Source organism: Phyllobates terribilis, unplaced genomic scaffold (assembly GCF_046119375.1).
Source record: "Phyllobates terribilis strain yellow unplaced genomic scaffold, ASM4611937v1 Scaffold_2__4_contigs__length_985480577, whole genome shotgun sequence".
Taxonomy (NCBI): Eukaryota; Metazoa; Chordata; class Amphibia; order Anura; family Dendrobatidae; genus Phyllobates; species Phyllobates terribilis.
This window is the reverse complement of record NW_027362762.1, coordinates 932,370,260-932,390,933: the sequence shown is the minus strand read 5'-3', so window position 1 is coordinate 932,390,933 and position 20,674 is coordinate 932,370,260. Positions and strand designations below refer to the sequence as shown.

The 20,674-nt window shown below is 46.3% G+C and overlaps 1 protein-coding gene across 2 annotated transcripts in view; it reads right to left on the bottom strand.

Annotated features, from left to right (window-relative positions):
* LOC141237437 (trifunctional purine biosynthetic protein adenosine-3-like) overlaps positions 1 to 20,674 on the bottom strand; it is a 94,415-nt gene that overhangs the window by 60,658 nt on the left and 13,083 nt on the right. For both annotated transcript variants that reach the window (XM_073668341.1, XM_073668342.1), the window contains exons 2-9: positions 17,372 to 17,520; positions 17,039 to 17,134; positions 12,653 to 12,827; positions 12,020 to 12,131; positions 11,176 to 11,241; positions 10,924 to 11,022; positions 9,613 to 9,700; positions 2,180 to 2,265 (exon numbers count right to left, since the gene is read on the bottom strand). In XM_073668341.1, the coding sequence (XP_073524442.1) occupies positions 2,180 to 2,265; positions 9,613 to 9,700; positions 10,924 to 11,022; positions 11,176 to 11,241; positions 12,020 to 12,131; positions 12,653 to 12,827; positions 17,039 to 17,134; positions 17,372 to 17,516 (867 nt within the window). In that variant the 5' untranslated portion in view covers positions 17,517 to 17,520. The remainder of the gene's footprint in view (positions 1 to 2,179; positions 2,266 to 9,612; positions 9,701 to 10,923; positions 11,023 to 11,175; positions 11,242 to 12,019; positions 12,132 to 12,652; positions 12,828 to 17,038; positions 17,135 to 17,371; positions 17,521 to 20,674) is intronic.

The following is a 20,674-nucleotide window of genomic DNA, read 5'->3' as shown; positions in this document are numbered from 1 at the left end:
GTCTCTGGCTGGGGTGTGCTTTTGCCCCCACCAGCTTGGGTTCCGGTACCCTGATGCCGACTCTTCACCCGGTGATTGGATTTGGGGTCTCAGAGTCCTCTCTTCTGTTTCCCCCTCTGGGTCTCTCTTGCTTTCTCCTCTCTCTCTCTGGGGCTGCTCTGCTCCTCTGCTTCTTACTCTGACAGACTGACACTGTTCTCTGATGGTGCCCACCTTATATACACCCTCTATGTGTGAGCTCAGGTGACCAGCACCCAATGAGCTCCTATCTTTACCCAGGCTGCTCCCCCTATCTGCCCCTACACTACTTGGGATGTACCACCCCCCTCCCACTCCAGCCAGGAACAGACTCGGTCGTACCTGCACATTTCTAAGTGGGAGTACCGTCGGCCTGCTCCTCGGAAATGGGATGTGTGTAGTGCATGCAGCCTACCGAGCTCAGTTCCACACTCCATCCTTACCCGGGAGTGGAATATCACACCTCTGGGTTGAGGTGCAATACCCCTGTAGCAGCCGAATCCTCAGGGTGCTACACATCCATTACTGGGATCTTTCTGCTTTGCGCTGAGGAAACTGGACAGTGGAGATAGCCGTCTCCTACTTCTTCTGAAGTCATCATAGTTGTTATTCATCATATGGTTGCTAGCACCAGAGTCTATACACCACATATGCTTTGCAGATGAGCCTGTACTGGTATCAAATGCAGTTTCAACACATGCAGATTTTTCCTCTACAGCTGTTTTCACCTTTTGATCACTGTTCTGCTTTTCAAGCTGACTCATTCTTGCTTTCCAAATTCTGCAGTCTGCTTTAAGGTGGCCGGGCTGTCTACAGACAAAACATTCACGAGTTTCCCTTAGATTGCTCTTATTTTTAGGAAAGTCCTGTGTCTTTAATGTTGTTTCTACTCTGATTCATTACTGCTGCTTACATTGTGTGTTTTTCGCTTGAATTCATCTACAAGCTTGCCTTTGACATATTCTAGTGTGAGCTCATCATCTGGCCGTGCATCTAGTGCAGTGACAAGTGTGTCATAACTTTCTGGAAGACCACTTAATAGTAGTGCAGCAACATGAAAGTCTCTAATTTATTCTCCAATGCCCCTGAGATGCACCACAATCTCTAGGGTGTTTCTTATATAGTCCTGCATATTCTGCCCATCACTTAGCTTAGACCGATACAGTTTTCTCATGAGATAAAGTTTATTGCTGAGATTTGATCTTTCATGCACTTTCTGTAATTCATCCCACATCTCTTTTGCAGTCGCACATTTACATATATGCACAATCTGATCATCATCTACACTGAGGGAGATAGTGCTTTGTGCTTTCTGATCCTTCTCTAGCCATTCATCTGGTAATGGATGAGGCACTTGTTCCTGCGTATTTTTTCCACGCACCTTCTCTTATGAGCAGCATTTTCACCTTAAATTTCCAAGATTGATAATTCTGATTGGTGAGACTTTGCACTGAGAACTTGCAGTGATCCCTGCTTGTGGACATCTTCTCTGTTGCTCTGTGCTGCTTTTGCTTTGGACTTCTGTTGCTGTATTACTCTTCTGTGTCACTCCCTGGGGTTCTGTGTCACGCTGGGCCCATAACTTGTTGGCAGCGGATTATTCAGGATACTGTCAAAGCGTGTTGACAACAGAACAAAGCTTTAATTAGCTATAAACAGGTACAGATATGATAGGCTTTGTGGAATCAGGAATATACAGATCTTAAGTGTCTCTGTGCAGCATCAGCGGCTGCTTCTCCTCTCATGCACAGACACAGGAAACTGAACACAGTCACATGGTCTTTTCTGTGTGTGAGCCTCTGGGAGTTTTTTTTTTTTAACTTTATAGACAATACACAAACCTAGCAATAGAACATTTACATACACAAGAATGGAGTTGTTGCATTAAACATATTCCAACAGCATGGCACAGGGTTAAAATAGAATATTGACTTTGCCGAGAGTGTCCAAAAGAAGACTATGGTTATTGGTCCACTCCCTTCATCCACAGGCCAATTTCACACTGACTTTTTGGTAGGAATTGGACTCTCACTTTGATGCCAAATACTATTACTTCTCCATAGTTAAATTTGCCTCGCCCTCTGTATACAGATGGCATCAGAACTCTTTGGCGGGGATACTGAGGGTATGATTCTCCAGTACTCACATGGGTTTACCTTACCTGGTTCTTTAGATCTTGAAAGGTACATATAAATCCAAGGACAATAGGACCTTTTCCTGTCATCATGATTTTGACTCCAAAGAGACCTGGGGACATAATGGACAAAGCCATCAGCAATTCTCCTGGTTACAGTATATGTGATGATGAGGAGTGTCTCTGTGTGTAGCTCTGAACCACATAGGGGCACAATACCTCTGGGACATCTATCACTAGATCCTCACTAAGTGTCCTCACTGCATTTGCCTCGTGTCAGGAGATAGGTGGCCTCATGTCCACATGGTCACAGGTTCTGCATGGCTCCATTGTGCACACTTAACTATGACTCTTAGGGCATGTGGGTGTCATGGAGAGTGGACCACCACTTAGGAAACACCGTGAGTTTATTGAGCCCATGTCATTGGTTCATTTGGTGTCACATCTCTCTTAGACATCCGGTTGAGGTCCAAGTTCCAAAAAGTTCCAAAATGTAAAATTCCAGCAATAATATCTCCACCAGGGGACAACTGCTTTCAATTTAAGGCTGGATGAAGATCCAAGAAAGATAATACTCTACCTCCCCTTCCTCATCTGCTATGTGGAAGGAGCTCAGCTTCCTACACAGGTTCTGTAATGCCCACACAAAGTTCTGCAGCTCGACTTGCTCAGATTAATACCAAACATAAAGAAGGATTGCAAACCCCAATCATCATCTTATATTGTATAATGCTATTAATGGCATAGTCCAAGCAAAACAAGCAGCAAACTGTAAACCTAACCAATGCTCAGACAGACACAATCAAATCATTCAGTGAAATTATTAATTTTTATTGATCAATCAAGATACCAAAAAACAAGAAAATAAAACATATACATATAAACATACAGACAAAGGACAGTTTAAAAAGGGCAACACGGTGTATGCAGCATGAGGTAAACATGATAAGCAAGACACAGAAAGAGTAAATCAAGCCAACAGGTTCTGTGATAAATACACAAACACTATGTCACTCCAGTTAATCAAAAGGAGCACATTAGCATATGTAAATGTCACTATAAAGCCCCCGTCTCACATAGCGATATCGCTAGCGAGATCGCTGCTGTGTCACGGTTTTGGTGACCTCACCAGCGATGTCGCTATGTGTGACACTTTGCAACGATCAGGCCCCTGCTGTGAGGTCACTGATCGCTGCAAAGTGTCCTGGACCATTTTTTGGTCGTTGGCCCTCCCGCTGGTCAGCACACATCGCTGTGTGTGACCAGGGGGAGCAGCGATCAGGCTGGTAACTATGGTAAACATCGGGTTACTAGGGGCACACGCACACCTAGTAACCCGTTGTTTATCATGGTTACGAGCCTGCTAAAGTGAGCTGTAACCTCCCGCTCACTGTAGCAGAGTGGTAACCATGATAAACAGCGGGTTACTAGGTGTGCGTGTGCCCCTAGTAACCCGATGTTTACCATAGTTACCAGCCTGCTCCTGCTTCAGCAAGCTCGTAACCAGGAGCAGGACATCGTGGAAAGATTCTTTGCACGATGTCGCTGCTCCCCTGATCATTTGTGAGCCTGCCTGTTTGACAGCTCACCAGCGACCACATAGCGACGCAGCAACGATCCCTGACAGGTCGTATCATTGTCGGGATCGTTGCAGCGTCGCTAAGTGTGACGGGGCCCTAAGGTGCAAGTGCAATTAAAGAATTTATTTACCCTAAAGTGACTCAGTGCTATGTATTTAACCCAGCTGAATAACAAAGGCCTCAAATAGAGGGTAAATAAATAATAGTCTATGGCCAAACAGAATAATTAATGAGTGAACAGATCTAAAGTTGCATAGTGCTAATCTGTGTTTATCCAGGCTTTCAATTCTCAAAGAGGAACCACACTGTCACAAGGTAAGTCTATCCATGGATGTAAAGTGCAATGCACATAAAGTGACATGGTGCAAAAAATGGCTCACAACTTATGAGACTACATGTAAAATATTAAGTAATATACCTGAATTCATGCCGCAAGCACCGTGTGCAATGATAGCCCACACCCCAACGCGCGTTTCAGAAATACGCTTCCTCAGGGAGTGATACTGAGTAAAGGGTGTGTGTAGTCTAATATATAACTTGTATGAGTCATGTGATCCATAACCGCAGATGCTTTCTGTCGGGTGCATGATTGCATCCTGCCGCCACGGCCGCACACCCACCGCGAGCACAGCCAGTCGCGCCACCCGTGACGACACATGCAGAGAGCGCGCCGGCACGGCGGAAGGAGGACATGCGCACGCATCCCGCAGCCATATTGCTAGAGGGAAAACAAAAGGGCAAACACAATCAAGCCGAAAAACGGAGGTACATAATCATATGCATACAACAAATTGTCATTAATTAACCCAAAGCCTAGGCTTAATAATAATATATAAATATATAGGAGAGATCTTAATTTTATATAAAATAACAAGCTAATGCCCCATCTAATGATCAGCATACAATATATCAGGTCCACATAGGTCGAACAGTGCCGCAATCCACGGAAGGGGAGTGAAATCAGATGTCAGCAATACAAGGCTACAGCTGTCCTGATGTTGTCAGAAGCACAGGGAATCCAATAGGTGGTTCCATCAACATAACGTCATCACAAAAAAATCATATCAGGAAAATAAAGGAATAGCTGGAGAACCATTATAGAAACATGGCCATAAATCCTAGCCACACTACTGGAGGAAAAAATATGCATTAGAAAAAATATAGACAGACACACACAAAGACCTGGGTGTATTGGTGGACGACAAGCTCACGTTTAGTGGCCAGTGTCAGGCAGCTGCTGCAAAGGCAAATAAAATAATGGGATGCATTAAAAGAGGCATAGATGCTCATGAGGAGAACATAATTTTACCTCTATACAAGTCACTAGTGCAACCACACTTAGAATACTGTGTACAGTTCTGGTCTCCGGTGTATAAGAAAGACATAGCTGAACTAGAGCGGGTGCAGAGAAGAGCGACAAAGGTTATTAGAGGACTGGGCGGTCTGCAATACCAAGACAGGCTATTACACTTGGGGTTATTTACTGTGGAAAAAAGAAGGCTTAGGGGTGATCTTATTACTATGTACAAGTATATGAGGGGACAGTACAAAGACCTTTCTGATCTTTTTACTCTGAGGCCTGAGACGGGGACAAGGGGGCATCTTCTACGTCTGGAGGAAAGAAGGTTTAAATATAATCACAGACGGGGATTCTTAACTGTAAGAGCAGTGAGACTATGGAACTCTCTGCCGCATGATGTTGTAATGAGTGTAGCATCGGCGTCTCTGCCCTCTGCCAGGCAGAGACGCCGTCCCTCTCACTGCCGCGCTCCCCGCCCAGCGTCCTCCAGCGCTCCTCTTCCTGCTTCTGCCGGCGCTCGCAGCTTCCCGGGTACTGTGCTTAGGGCGCGCGTGCTCCCTCCCTCTTAAAGGGGCCGCGCACGCTGCCCTAAGGAGTCCCCGGCCAATTGCTTTAGGTCCTCCCATATATAAAGCACCTCCTCCATGCCGGTCAGAAGAAAACTTTCCTGCTCATTACCCGGCATTACTGGTGGCCTACCATGCGCAAGGATGTGGTAGACTTTGTCACGGCCTGTTCGTCTTGTGCCCTCAACAAAGTTCCCAGACATCTTCCAGCCGGTCACCTCTTGCCTCTTCCCGTACCTGCTGCCCCTTGGCAACACATTGCTATGGACTTTATTACAGATCTCCCTGTTTCTGCCGGCTGTAGAGTCATTTGGGTGGTTGCCGACCGCTTTTCTAAAATGGCCCACTTCATCCCTCTGCCTGGTCTCCCGTCTGCATCAGAGCTGGCTAAGGACTTCTTCCTTCACATCTTCCGTCTCCATGGCCTACCCCTCCACATTGTGTCGGATCGAGGGGTTCAGTTCACCTCACGCTTCTGGAGGGCTACGTGTAAGCTGCTGGATGTCACCCTGGATTTCTCCTCCTCTTACCATCCACAGTCCAATGGCCAAGTGGAGCATATCAACCAGATTCTTACCAGCTACCTCCGGCACTTTGTTAATGCTCACCATACCGATTGGGTGGACCTCCTCCCATGGGCCGAATTCTCCTACAACAACCATGAGAGCGAATCGACTTCCAAGTCCCCGTTCTTTGTAGTCTATGGTCAACATCCCCGGATTCCGTTTCCCATCTCCGCTTCTGTGGACAACCCTGCCACGGAGTCTCTGGTCAGCGAATTTTCCACCATTTGGGAGAATACTAGGTCCGCACTTCTTCAGTCGTCCGAGCGGATGAAGAGATATGCTGACAAGAGACGTCTGGATCCGCCTCAATTCCGTCCGGGAGACAAGGTTTGGATCTCCTCCAAACATGTTTGGCTCAAAATAACCTCCTACAAGTTGGGCCCTCGGTTCATCGGTCCATTTGAAGTCCTCAAACAAATCAACCCAGTGGCCTACAAGTTAAAACTCCCAGCCACCTTACGGATTCCCAACTCCTTCCACGTATCTCTCCTCAAACCAGTTGTGTTTAATTCTTTTTCCAACAATCCAGGTACTCCCCCTGCTCCGATTTCCGCTGAGGACGTTTTTGAGGTAGAGAACATTCTGGCCACCAAGAGGGTAAGAGGAAAAAACTTTTTTTCTGGTGGATTGGAAGGGGTTTGGCCCTGAGGAGAGAACTTGGGAACCCAGGGAGAACATTCATGCCCCGCTTCTCCTTGAAAAATTTCTTTCTGGCCTAAAAAAGAGGGGGCGTAAAGGGGGGGGTACTGTAGCATCGGCATCTCTGCCCTCTGCCAGGCAGAGACGCTGTCCCTCTCACTGCCGCACACCCCGCCCAGAGTCCTCCAGCGCTCCTCTTCCTGCTTCTGCCGGCGCGCGCAGCTTCCCGGCACTGTGCTTAGGGTGCGCGCGCTCCCTCCCTCTTAAAGGGGCCGCGCGCGCCGCCCTAAGGAGTCCCCGGCCAATGGCCATAGGTACTCCCATATATAAAGCACCTCCTCCAATATGGAGGTGCCCGAGCAATAGTTGATGCACAGTGTACTTACCTCTGCTTCAGCCCTCAGGTCCCGCTGCTAGCCTGACTACTAGTCCTGCCCGCCAGCCTGACTTTCAGTCCAGTCCACCAGCCTGACTACTCTCCAGCCCGACAGTCTGTCTTCCGTTCAGTCCGCCAGTCTGTCTATGGGCTTTGCCCGCCTGCTTACCTGGAAGCACCTGCCTGTTACCTGCCGTGCCTACCTGGAGGCCCCTGCTTGCTACCTGCCGTGCCTACCTGGAGGCTCCTGCTGTCACTTGCTGTGACCACCTGTCAGCCTACCTGGAGGCTCCTTCCCGTCACTTCCCGTGACCAATTGACTGCCTACCTAGAGGCTCCCGCCTGTCGCCTGCTGTCTCTGCCAGTTCTTCTACCTGGATCACTCATCAGCCTGCCTGCTGTGCCCATCTGCAGTATCGGTCAGTCCCAGCCATCTGACCCGTGGGAGTCACCTGCTCTCTTACAAGGTCGTCCCCAGAGTAGCACCTGGTCCCTCTGCTCGGTTCCTCCCTGGTCATGGAGTCGATATCCGCCGTACGACCTAGGTCGGTCCGAGTTGGTACTTAGTTACGCCCCTCTGGGTCCCTCCTTGCACCGCAGCACAGAGGTTCCACCACCGGGATCCGTAACAATGAGTGATTCACTACTAACATTTAAGAGGGACATGGATGCCTTTCTTGAAAAGTATAATATTACAGGTTATATATACTAGATTCCTTGATAGGGCGTTGATCCAGGGAACTAGTTGGATTGTATGGAGTCGGGAAGGAATTTTTTTCCCAAATGTGGAGCTTAGTGTTTGCCACATGTTTTTTTTTTGCCTTCCTCTGGATCAACATGTTAGGCTATGGGTTGAACTAGATGGACTTAGTCTTCCTTCAACCTTAAAAACTATGTAAAAACTATGTAAAAACTATGTTACACACAATTCTAAGCAAAATAATTAAAAATTCCTATGTGGACCTAGTATATTGTATGCTGATCATTAGATGGGGCATTAGCTTGTTATTTTATATAAAATAAAGATCTCTCCTATGCCTAGGCTTTGGGTTATTTAATGACAATTTGTTGTATGCATATGGTTATGTACCTGCCTTTTTTCAGCTTGATTGTGTTTGCCCTTTTGCTTGCCCTCTAGCAATATGGCTCCGGGATGCATGTGCATGTCCTCCTTCCGCCGTGCTCGCGCGTGCTCGGCATGCGTCGTCGCGGGCGACTGGCTGTGCTTGCGGTGGGCGCGCAGCCGTGGCAGCAGGATGCAATCATGCGCCCGACAGAAAGCATCTGCGGTTATGGATCACATGACTCATACAAGTTATATATTAGACTACACACACCCTTTACTCAGTATCACTCCCTGAGGCAGCGTATTTGTGAAACGCGCGTTGGGGTGTGGGCTATCATTGCACACGGTGCTTGCGGCATGAATTCAGGTATATTACTTAATATTTGACATGTAGTCTCATAAGTTGTGAGACATTTTTGCACCATGTCACTTTATGTGCATTGCACTTTACATCCATGGATAGACTTACCTTGTGACAGTGTGGTTCCTCTTTGAGAAGTGAAAGCCTGGATAAACACAGATTAGCACTATGCCACTTTAGATCTGTTCACTCATTAATTATTCTGTTTGGCCATAGACTATTATTTATTTACTCTCCATTTGAGGCCTTTGTTGCTCAGCTGGGTTAAATACATAGCACTGAGTCACTTTAGGGTAAATAAATCCTTTAATTGCACTTGCACCTTATAGTGACTTTTACATATGCTAATGTGCTCCTTTTGATTAACTGGAGTGACATAGTGTTTGTGTATTTATCACAGAACCTGTTGGCTTGATTTACTCTTTCTGGGTCTTGCTTATCATGTGTACCTCTTGCTGCATACACCGTGTTGCCCGTGTTTTTAAACTGTCCTTTGTATGTTTATATGTATATGTTTTATTTTCTTGTTTTTTGGTATCCTGATTGATCAATAAAAATGAATAATCTCACTGAATGATTTGATTGCGTCTGTCTGAGCATTGGTTAGGTTTACGGCTTGCTCAGATTGGCTGCCATGCACAAGCACAAGCTCACCGGCCCGAACATGTAGAGCTAAGTTAAGAGGAAGAAAAGTAATATCTCAAATATATGGAGGGAAAATAAACTAAAGGATATCCTGGAGGGTTCTGTTTCCATTCAAAGCATAAAATTATTTTACTGTGAGACATGAGAGAGAAGACCATGGTCACCCGGCCACTCACTTTTCATGATCATTGGACCAATTCCTCATTCTTGCTATAACTGCAGTTCCTGGGGAGAGGAGACTCCTGCACCAGTGGACACGGGGTAATTATCATTACAGACGGGTATAACCATGCGGAGCTCAGCATTAATATAGGAGACACTCATTAGCATAAAGGGGACTCTATCAGCCTGGGACTCTTACCTCTGTAATGCCAGCCCTCTTGTCTCATGGCATCTATCGCTTTCTGCAGAATGTTGTCCTGAATTTTCTTAGAATTTTTTTCTGACAACTACCAAACAGAGGACGTTAGTCCAATTGATGACTAGCCAAATATACTAAAATAATAATAATAATAATATTAAAAATGTATCTATACATGTGATAATCGTATTCCTCAGCGTCATAGATTGTCATCAGCACCCATGCCCAGTGCGGCTAGATATGTAATTTTCCAATCTTGGAAACATGCACTAGGGTACCAGTGAGGTAGCTATAAGCATCAGGACCCAGGGTAAGGGTTAGGTCTGACTTCATTTTAGTTCTCTCCTAATTTATTTTGGGATTTGATTTAACTTTGGCATACGGTCTAGAGTCTAAATTCATTTTGGGGTCCGCTCTTGGGGTCCAAATTTATTTTAGGATTTGGATTTAAAGGGGCATAACAATGTCACATGAGCTTGGTTGACCCAGCCCTGACATCGCTGGAAAGGTGCCAGTATGGGAGGTGAGTATAGGGTATTTTTATTTTACATTGAGGAATATAGTATTTAAGAAAGGGGTTGTTCGAGTAGTGGACAACCCCTTTAATTTGAGGTTTGGAATGGGCTTATTTAATGCTGGGGTCTGAAATTTTGCAAAACTACAATAAAAAAGTCATATTAGAAGGAAATAACCACTAATATCTGGTATGTACAGCATTGTACCATGCAGGTGTTTTCCCTATAATACCTCTATAATACGACATGTGATGGGGAAGACATCATTTTTGATTCCTGAAGGATTCACATAGAAAAGTGAAGACCTTTGTATTCCTTCACATGAAAGCAGAGACATAAGGAGGTAAAGTAAGATCGCACTCAGCGCTCTCAGAGCCATATTGCAGCTGTAATACGTCTGTGTGTTTGACCTTTACTCATATATACATAAATTTATAGAGAGATTTTGGTGAGGATCAAACTGTGGGTCAAGCTGAACTTTTGCATCATTGCCAATGACCCCTCAGCCACATCTCTGCACCGTTTGCTCACTGCCGGTGACACGCATGCAGCTATGTAAGGCACAGGCTGTAGCCTCTCCTGTTCCTTCCAACATAGCCTTCCTCCAATGTACACGAAAGCCGCTGTGCGAATGGACCCTAACAATGTGGCCTCAGATTGTGCTCTCCTAGTCGAAGCCATTGCATTGGCGATCTCAAGTGATGTGGATTTACAAAAGCATATGATGGGACTGAGTGTACAGACTATCATGTCTACCTTCTGTATTTCTTATTTTTCTGTGTCTATCAGATCTTACTTGGATGACTCCCGGCGATGCAGGTTGTAAAATACAATGTTTGGAGATGTGCACAAAGGGCAATGGGGCCAGCGAGACGCCGTCAGTCACACACAGACACTAGAAGACATTTATAAAGACAGAGTTAGAGAAGACTTTCTTTCCTTCTTCATTTCCTAAGGAGATCATATGAGAAGACTTATTGTTATTGTTTGGTTGTATAATGCCATCAGAAGGTCATGACAGGCGGGGACTAATATAATGGAGACTCACAATGTAATTCTTTCCTTCTAGACGCTCTTCAACTACTAAGGTGATCGATGTTCCAAGTATCCAGTCCTGCAAAGAAATCACCAAATATCACCACCATATGGAGAATTAATGGATCCCGGTGGATCAGTCCATAGATTCTACTCATGTCTATGGGACAGACTTATGCATGGGTTTACCGAAAAAAAACAAAAACAAACACTATCATACTATAGCCATATACTACTGCCATACTGTGATCAAATAATACTATGACACCATGACCAACTTTTAGCACCATGTGAACCACCAGTTGATCCCAGTACAGAAAGTCTCAAATAAAGGAAAAATATTTGATAATCTTATTGTATTTATTTGTATTTCACAACTCTTCCATATGGCCCAGACCACTATGAAGTCTTCTTCCAGTTACGTGTCAACTCTGCAGAGTTTTCTGCCCAGGCATCTTTGGCTCGTCTTTTTTACTGAATATGACCCAGTGATAGCTACAGATAGCCCTGTACCAGCTAATAGGTCTCAGAGATTTTCAGATAGGGTGCACCATAAGTGTCTGCTCTATGGGGACAGTCTAATATGTGGGTCCCACACAGACAAATAAATGGTCGGGGCCCTTCGACTATTTCACTCTGCTCCACAATCTCGCCCCCCATATATTTGATGGGCATATGGAATGATTGGTGGCCTCAGATATGGTTGACAGGAGAATGTAGGTCTCTACTTTCCTCTGTGTGTAGTGTGGACCCTGGTTTTTCCTTTTTTCAGAGCCCACATTGGAGGCCTTCGACTATGATAATAAAATCTGTCCTCATAGATAATGAAGATCCATTATCACAGGGTTGTCTCTTACCTGTGTCAGTCGTTGTACGGCTCTACAAGCTTCATCTTTATCTCTGGTGATGTAGAAGTCTCTTCCAGAGGAGGATGTCACGGCCTTTACCACGAGAGCGGGAAAGTCTGCACTGTAATAATATTGCACTGTACAGACCTAATACTTCCCGCAGAGGAGCACATGCACCTTGTATCCAGCACCACCACCACTGTACAGCACCCACATGCAGTGTCAGACTGAAGAACATGGGGCCCACCAGAGGATTTGATTCTGAGGGCCCACCTTTCTCCCCCATTCAAGAGCCCCATAGCAGCTGCAAGGTTTGCACTATGAACTCTCCTGAAGAAGAAGCCAGGGCCCACAGGAGGATTCTCCGATTCTCTAGTGGGCCAGTCCAACCCTGCCCACATGTCAACATCACCCTCTATCACCAATGATGCTAGGTATGGAATCCATAAACCTCTCTATACCCCGAACCAAGAATATTCTCACTAACCCATAAACTTTTGCATTTCTATAGTTAGCTCTTACCAGGATGACCGTCCCTTTCCTATCTTCTCTAAGGGGCCCGATGAATTCTAGTTATGTACGAAAGACGCACGATAATGGTGCAACTCCTATGTAACACCAGGCACGAAGGCGTCATCTTACTAGGTGATGAAGCTGCAGGCTTCATGAGGGTTAGTGAAAGATTTCCATCTTGCGGTCGGGATGTCAAGCCTCTGCATGAAATCTTTGGCCATTTTCTTGTTATCTTGAAGTTGAGCTGCCTTCATGGTGGGACCAAAACATCTGACCCCGGACCTGGTGAGATCATCAGTCAGTCCTGTAAAACAGGTGCGAGAATGCAGCAGCACAGAAAATGCAGACTCAGTGGTACAGTTAAACAAGTCAATTCTTGTTAACTACATTAATTTCATATAAAATAAGAAAAGTGGAGAGAGGGGAGAGAGCGCAGAATCTAAGTGCAGTATCAAGATTCAAATATATATTAAATAAGTGCACTCACCTTTTTGATGTCATAATAAACTTGTCAATAGTCCCACTGGGTGGGTTAGTTGTAGGTTCCTCCCTTTCACGGTTTGCAGCACAATCCTGGGCACCATAATGTGCACACGAAGTGATTTTAATGCATTTTTGCAGCGTATTTTCGCTGCGAAAACGCCGCAAAAACGCATTAAAATTGCTTGTAATAGGTCTGCCATTTACTGCAATGCAAATCCGCATGTGCTGTGCACATCATTCTGAAATTTCCGCTGCGAATTCGCATTGCGGTAAAACTCGCAGCAAGACCAATTCTAGTGCGATTTCGCTGCAAAATCGCCGCCATTGACTTGCATTGGATCGCATAAGATCCGCATGACTACATGTGGTCATGCGGATCTTATGCGATTAATGCGCGGATGGTACCCGGGTCTGGAGAAGAGGAGAATCTCCTCCAGACCCGGGTACCATAGTACATCTAAGTAAAAAAAAGAATTAAACTAAAAAATAACCTTATACTCACCTTCTGATGGTCCCCGCTCTGCTCCCGGCGTCGCTGCTGGCTCCGTGGTGGGTACCGGTAATGTAAAAGGACCTTCCATGACGTCAGCGGTCATGTGACAGGTCATGCAACCGCTGACGTTGGCAGTCGCATGACCTGTCACATGACCGCTGACGTCATGGAAGGTCCTTTTACATTACCGGTACCCGCCACGGAGCCAGCAGCGATACCGGGAGCAGATCAAGGCCGCCTCCGGAAAGGTGAGTATAAGGTTATTTTTTATTTTTTACGTTCTAATTCTTTTTTTTTTAACATTATGTTGGTCACACAATATAAATCCATGCCGGTTACATGGATTTATATTGTGTGACCAACTTTCAAGCACTTTTCCAAGTGATTCTAAAATTGCTTGGAAAAGCGATTGACAAAATCATGCGAAATCGCATGCTAAAAACGCTTCACAAAAGTTTGTCCCTGGCAGAAAAAACGCATGTAAAATGCGCATGCGTTTTTTCTGCCAGGAAGATGCAGAAACGCCCAGGAAAAATCCAGAGCATTTCTGGATCATGGGCACATAGCCTAATGAGAGAGAAAGAGTTTTAAGGCATTTTTATTACTTACTGCAAAGTCAAAAGTTTCCATACATTTCATTAGTATTTGGTACCATTGCCCTTAAACTGAATGATTTGGGTCACACGTTTGGGATATCCTTCCACAAGCTTTTCACAATAGTTGGTCGGAATTTGGGCCCATTCCTCCTGACAAAACTGGTGTAACTGATCCAGGTTTGTAGGTCGCCTTGCTCGCAGCCTTTTCAGCTTTGCCCATAAATTTTCAATAGGATTGAGATCAGGGCTTTGTGATGGCCACTCCAAAACATTGACTTTGTTATCCTTAAGCCACTTTGTTACCATTTTGGCAGTATGCTTCAGGTAATTGTCCATTTGGAAGACCCATTTCTGCCCAAGCTTTAACTTCCTGGCTGATGTCTGGAGATGTTACTTCAGTATTGCCACATAATCTTCTTTTCTCATTATGCCATCTATTTTGTGAAGTGCACCAGTCCCACCTGCAGCAAAACAACCGCACAACATGATGCTGCCACCACTGTGTTTCACAGTTGGGATGGTGTTCTTAGGCTTTCAAGCTTCTCTCTTTTTCCTCCAAACGTAATGATGGTCATTATGCCCAAAAAGTTCAATTTTAGATTCATCAGACCACAGGACATGTCTCCAAAAATTAAGGTCTTTGTTCCTGTGTGCATTTGCAAACATTAATCTGGCTTTTTTGGGTTTCTTTTGGAGTAATGGCTTCTTCCTGGCTGAGTGGCCTTTCAGCCCATATTGATACAGTACTCATTTCACTGTGGATATTGACACAATATTACCAGCTTCCCCCATCATCTTCTCATCTTGTTTGTACTTGCTTACAATTGTTTGTACAGATGAACTAGGCACCTTCAGGTATCTTAAAATTGTACTCAAGGATGAGCCAGACTTGTGCAAGTCCACAATTCTCTTCGTAATATCTTGGCTGATTTCTTCCAAACACATGACCTCATCATATGGGCAGTCCAGAATTGTTTAAAGGCATAGTAATCTTAGTGTATGTAAACTTTTCACTTTGCAGTAAGTAATAAAAATCCCTTAAATCATTCTCTCTCTCTCATTATTCTGGCATTTGACAAATATTAAAAATTATGGTAATCCTAATTGACCTAAAACGGGAAAGGTTTATTCTGATTTCATGTCAGATATTGAGAAAAACATGCAGATGTATCTTTTTATATAGTATATGAAAACTTCTGGTTTCAACTGTATATACCAGGAAGAGAGACATATATACCTGGATGGACTCAGGATGGAAGACATATATACTAGGATAGGGGACATATATACCAAGAAGGGGCCCAGGATTGGGGACATACATACCAGGAAGGAGCCTAGGATGGGGGACATATATACCAGGATGGGGGACATATATACCTGAAAGGGGCCCAGGATGGGGGACATATATACCAGAATGGGGGACATATATACCAAGAAAGGGCCCAGGATTGGGGACATATATACCTGCAAGGGTATATATATATATATACCAAGAAAGGGGACATATACTGTATACCGGGAAGGGGCCCAGGATGGGGAACATATATACCAGAAAGAGTCCCAGAATGGGGGACATATATACCAGAAAGGGTCACAGGATGGACTGACATATATACCTGGAAAGGGCCCAGGATGGACAGACATATATACCTGGAAGGGGCCTAGGATGGGGGACATTAGTACAGGATGGGGGACATTACTACATAATGAAAGGGGGGGGCAAACACTTATGTCTTTATAGGATTTAGAAAGATACAAGGGCCCATACATCTGACCACCATGTACGGGGCGCCCAGATCCAGATTTTGCATCAGGACCCATTGGACACTAGTTACACTGCTGGGTGACATCAGGATGTACTATGGGAAGAAAACAAGTTGGTGGGGGCAGAGTGATGATCTGACCAGTGTTCTGGGAAACCTTAGGTCCTGGTATCATGTGGATGTGACATTACAACCTTTCTAATCATTCTACAGACCCTTTACAGCACAGGTATTCCCTAAAGGCAGTGCCGTCTTTCTGCAGGATAATGCCCCTGCTACACTGCAGAGATGGAGCATCTGTGGGATGTGGAGGAAACAAGTCCAATCCTCAAAGGTCCCTCCCCACAGACTTACAGGACTAAAGCCCCCGTCTCACATAGCGACATCGCTAGCGAGATCGCTGCTGTGTCACGGTTTTGGTGAAGCAACAGCGACCTCACCAGCGATGTCGCTATGTGTGACACTTTGCAACGATCAGGCCCCTGCTGTGAGGTTGCTGATCGCTGCAAAGTGTCCTGGACCATTTTTTGGTCGTTGCTCTCCTGCTGGTCAGCACACATCGCTGTGTGTGACCAGCGGGAGCAGCGATCAGGCTGGTAACTATGGTAAACATCGGGTTACTAGGGGCACACGCGCTCCTAGTAACCCGTTGTTTATCATGGTTACGAGCCTGCTAAAGTGAGCGGTAACCTCCCGCTCACTGTAGCAGAGTGGTAATCATGATAAACAACGGGTTACTAGGAGCCCGTGTGCCCCTAGTAACCCGATGTTTACCATAGTTACCAGCCTGCTCCTGCTTCAGCAGGATGGTAACCAGGAGCAGGACATTGTGGAAAGATTCTTTCCACAATGTTGCTGCTTCCCTGATCGTTTGTGAGCCTGCCTGTTTGACAGCTCACCAGCGACCACATAGCGACGCAGCAACGATCCCTGACAGGTCGTATCGTTGTCGGGATCGTTGCAGCGTCGCTAAGTGTGACGGGGCCTTAAGAGGATCGGCTGCTGACGTCCTTGCAGATACCACAGAAACCTGCAGAGATCGTGTCATGCTTGAGTCCATGCTCGGAAGACTTCACAATATATGGAGAGTGGTTTCCATGTTATGCTTGAGGCTCACGAATGACAACTGTGGCTCCAAATGAAGCTCTTTAATATATTATACAGGAATAGTAATACTCACCGGCAGTGAGAAGAGACACAGAACTGATAATAACCAGGCTGATGTTGTGCTCCTGACAGAACTGCTTTAGGATTGCTGGGTTACTGGTTATCACCGCTGTGGGGCATAAAACACAAGATATGAAGACGATCATCAACACCCTACATCATATATATGCAGTATATACTGTATATGTATCCTCGTGTACATACCCTATAATGACACCATATATATACATGAATACACCACATATCAAAGCACATGTTCTGATGACTTTTTTAAAGACCGTTCAATCTGGGAGGATCTACTGCATCCTCTAGTGCTTCCTGATACAGAAGACCAGCGTCCATTTACCTGATTTACCTATCTTCCCAGTGTCGGCCATTCCTTCAGTCCCTGGTGCACAGAGAACCTGCTTTACATAAGCAGATTGTGCCACAGCCCAGCACAGACTTTCTTCAGTCTCTCCACCACCGATCACCAGTACTCTGTCAGTCATATCTCTAGAAACAAAAGTGCATGTATATAAGAGGTGGTTTATGCCCCATAGATGGACATCATCAGGTAGTACAGGCGGGAGATGGGTACAGCGGGCATTGTATAGTGATAATGTAATGGGGAAGATCTCATTCTACTTTGGACATTTCGGGAGACCCATGTGTAAGACCCTCTATGGTGACTCCCTACAGCTCTGTACAGTATTATGTACACCATCGTACGATGTCCTCACATGGCGTTGTATCTGATGGCCACAATTTATTTTCATAGGTTTTATATAAATCTTACAAAAGACCTCAGTGTGATAAGAGATGAAGTTGGAGGCATTAGAAGCACCGGATGATCGCACAGATCACAGCTCATGGAAAAAGTCGACAATCCCACCATTATGATGACAGCAGGAGAATTCGGTAATGTTCCCTGCCATAAAAAGTTCCTCCAAAAACATTCTTGGATGTGAACGACCAAAAGTAGGACTCAAGAGAACCTAGCTATAGCACAGAGCAGTGGCATTGCCTGCCTGCAGTTGCCTCAGTTGTCAAATTGTGAATATTTGAAGATCCTGGACACCAATTTTAATTCTGTTACTGAGGCCTTCAACTATAAAATGAGACTATTGGGCTTCCTCAGGTATGGGGACCCAAGTGTGACAGCGACCTGGTACATCCCTGGTACCAGGCACTTTGGAGCCTCTGTGTCAGGCATTATTGAGTCATTCACATATGGCATTTTAGTGCAACGCTGGCAGATCAACATGGAAATGGCTCAAAAACAACTGTGTGCACCCCCAAAAACCTGCGCTTTTATGAGGGGTTTACACAAACCCCACCCCTGAGATGCATTTCATTGGATTGTACCAGCAAAATCTGGACTGTTGGTAAAAGAGGATAATTGCTGTAAAACAGCCATAATCATCCAGCAAACTGTGCAGAAGTCATATCTGGAAGACGGTAGTGTGACGTGTGAGAAGACAACTACTCATGTTCATGGTGTCCCACTATACTGAGACTCTAGCACAGGGGTCTCAAACACACGGCCCGCGGGCCGCATGCGGCCCCTTTGGCTGCTTCTTGCGGCCCGCAGGCACATAGACCCCGTAACGATCGCGGCACTCTCCAGCAGCCGCCGACATCAGCGCTGTAATGCAGTGTATTGCCGCGTAGAGACCGGCTCTCTGCTCAGCAATACCAGTGTCAGCCGCCGGCCTATCAGAGGCCAGCAGCTGACGAATGGGTCTCAGCGCAGCGGCGTATGACGTCACTGCCATGCGCAGATGTCAGCTGCTGGCCTCTGATAGGCCGGCGGCTGGCACTGGTATTGCTGAGCAGAGAGCCGGTCTCTACGCGGCAATACACTGCATTACAGCGCTGATGTCGGCGGTGGCTGGAGAGTGCCGCGATCGTTATGGGGTCTGTGCCTGCGGGCCACAGGTGCAGAAAGGACGTCGTGGGAACGGAGGACAGGTGAGAATCTTTTTTTTCTCTGTCATGTGAAATACAGCGCTCAGTATGGGGGGGGGACCTGTGCTCAGTATGGGGGGGGCCTGTGCTCAGTATGGGGGGGTGGGGGCACTGTGCGCAGTATGGGAGGACAGGGACTCTGAGCGCAGTATGGGGGACGGGGATCCTGAGCGCAGTATGGGGGGACGGGGACCCTGAGCGCAGTATGGGGGGACGGGGACCCTGAGAGCAGTATGGGGGGACGGGGACCCTGTGCGCAGTAGGGGAGGACGGGGACCCTGAGCGAAGTATGGGGGGACGGGTACCCTGTGCGCAGTATGGGGGGACGGGGACCCTGTGCGCAGTATGGGGGGACGGGACGGACCCTGTGCGCAGTATGGTGGGACGGGACGGACCCTGTGCGCAGTATGGGGGGACGGGATGAACCCTGTGCGCAGTATGGGGGGACGGGACGAACCCTGTGCGCAGTATGGGGGGACGGGACGGACCCTGTGCACATTATGGGGGGACGGGACGGACCCTGTGTGCAGTATGGGGGGGGACATGCCAGCAAAATAAGGACCGGGATGGGGGACCATGTCTGCAATATGGGGACCATGTCTGCAATATGGGGAACCTGGATGGGGGACCATGTCTGCAATATGGGGGACCTGGATGGGAGACCATGTCTGCAATATGGGGACCATGTCTGCAATATGGTGCACCATGTCTGCAATATGGGGGACCTGGATGGGGGACCATGTCTGCAATATGGGGGACCATGTCTGCAATATGGGGGACCATGTCTGCAATATGGGGGACCATAATGGGAGACCATGTCTGCAATATGGGGGACCATGTCTGCAATATGGGGGACCTGGATGGGAGACCATGTCTGCAATATGGGGGACCATGTCTGCAATATGGGGGACCTGGATGGGAGACCATGTCTGTAATATGGGGACCATGTCTGCAATATGGGGGGACCTGGATGCGAGACCATGTCTGCAATATGGGGGACCATGTCTGCAATATGGGGGACCATGTCTGCAATATGAGGGACCTGGATGGGAGACCATGTCTGCAATATGGGGACCATGTCTGCAATATGGGGGGACCTGGATGGGAGACCATGTCTGCAATATGGGGGACCTGGATGGGAGACCATGTCTGCAAGATGAGGACCAGTTCAAAAGGTGTATAGAAAATAAAATGGTATCACTAAAAATGTCACTTTGTCATGCAAATAATGTGGCCCCCCAAATTAAATGTTTTTCCGTGTGCGGCCCATATACCCAGTTGAGTTTGAGACCCCTGCTCTAGCATCATCCAGGAACACAGAATTAACAACAGCGCCCCTAGTGGACAGATGAGTAATGATATTTTCTGACACTGGCAGTCAGTGTTGTAAATCAGCAGGACATTGTAGTTCTGCGTCTCATTTTCATGTTCTCATATATCACGGTCATATTTGACCTTTATTGATGACATAATTGACCTTTCTGCTTTCTCCCAATTTTCTCCATGGTTCATTCCACCGGAATTATTTTAGATAAATCATTTCACTCTTTTTCAAGTCAGGATGCACATCACTAAAAGAGAATTTCCTATTTACAGTAAAGGAAGTCATCAATTTCTCTTAAAGTGAACCTGTCAGCAGGATTTTGCTAAGTAAACTACAGGCAGTGTAATGTTGGGGCTGCTGTACTGGCTGTCTCTC